This window comes from Brassica oleracea, chromosome C7 (genome assembly GCF_000695525.1).
Source record: "Brassica oleracea var. oleracea cultivar TO1000 chromosome C7, BOL, whole genome shotgun sequence".
NCBI lineage: Eukaryota > Viridiplantae > Streptophyta > Magnoliopsida > Brassicales > Brassicaceae > Brassica > Brassica oleracea.
This window is the reverse complement of record NC_027754.1, coordinates 30,061,023-30,062,378: the sequence shown is the minus strand read 5'-3', so window position 1 is coordinate 30,062,378 and position 1,356 is coordinate 30,061,023. Positions and strand designations below refer to the sequence as shown.

Sequence of the window (1,356 nt, the reverse complement as noted above, 5' to 3'; positions counted from 1 at the left end):
CATCTAACTTTTTAGCAAGGGAGATAGCTCGGAGTGTTCTGCGTAATGGTTTGTTTCAGTCATACCTTGCTCTTGGTGGTCCTTCCTAGCTGCATGATCGTATTCGTCAAGAGAGTACATTTTAAGCTCTTCGGTGAAGTTTAAATTTGATTTTTTGGTTTATAAAATTATCTACCATATTAAATTAGATTCAATTTATATATTGTTGAATTTGCAGTTTATTTAATTTTATACAAAAAACTCTAACTATATATATATATATATTTTTATTTTTTTTATCTAATCAATTTTATTAAACAATATTCTACTTTTTAAATAGAATATTTTTTTATTTAACTATTAAAAATAATTGGTTAAACAAAAATTATAATTACTTAATTTTATATAATAAAAATAAGAAAAGTTAATAAATAACATAATACTGTATTATTAAATGGACAATTCTCCATAATACCATCTTTTTAGTTTTTGTCTCAAAAATAGGATGGAAAGCTAAAAATCACAAAAATAACATTCATTAACTGTTCAAAAAACTCTAATACCCTCAATAAATAATACAACTAACAAAAAAAGATGCGACTTCTCTCGGCGTCATCTCCTACGATCTCTCTCTCACGACGGCGGCACGAAGACGACGAGCACTGTCATCATCTCCGGCGACAACGAGCACTGTCATCAACTCCGGTGACTTTGATTATATTCTCTCCGATCTCTCTCTCACGACAGCGGTATGATTCCAAAGTCTAGAGTTTTGAGATTCAAATACGAGGCTTCAATCTTCAATGATAATGGTTTGGGAATTAATAGGTTTGTTTTGTTGTATTAATTAAACAGATAGAACAAAGCAATTCAGGATTCACTTTGAGCGGTACAAAAGCTAATGTAATCCATCTTGATGGGATTTGGTTATGCCCTTTAACATGTTCAATAGAATGACAAAGCCTTTCTGTGTCATTTTTAAAGCACTGATTGAGAAATATGATTAATGATCCTCTTGAGTTGTGTTGAACACTCATGTCTTGCGATTATCTCCCTACCTCTTGCCATCATTGCTGCTGCTCCTACTGTCTTAAGCTTAGTTTTCATAAGTGACAAGTTATTTTGATTTCTTCTTTAATTTCTACTTTTATATCCCTGCTTACATATTCATTTGTTTTTTGTTTGCATCTATTGAATGTGTTTAGGAAATGTTGCTTATGACATTGTTAGTCTCTTGTTGCTTGTGCTTGTGAAGCTGTCTAGTGTTCAAAAAAATTTCAGGAAGCATTTCTGTAGTTTAAGGAAAGCCTTCTAGAAAATCGGATGGTAACAAATTTTGAATTTTTTTTTGCTTGGTGTCTTGTTCTGCTTAGGCAT

The 1,356-nt window shown here is 31.3% G+C and overlaps 1 protein-coding gene across 1 annotated transcript in view; it reads right to left on the bottom strand.

The window, feature by feature from the left end:
- Positions 1-473: 473 nt before the first annotated feature.
- The window catches only part of LOC106303052 (receptor-like kinase TMK3), a 7,083-nt gene continuing 6,200 nt past the window's right edge, over positions 474-1,356 (bottom strand). The window contains exon 2 of the mRNA XM_013739419.1: positions 474-492. Coding sequence (XP_013594873.1) covers positions 474-492 — 19 coding nt within the window. The remainder of the gene's footprint in view (positions 493-1,356) is intronic.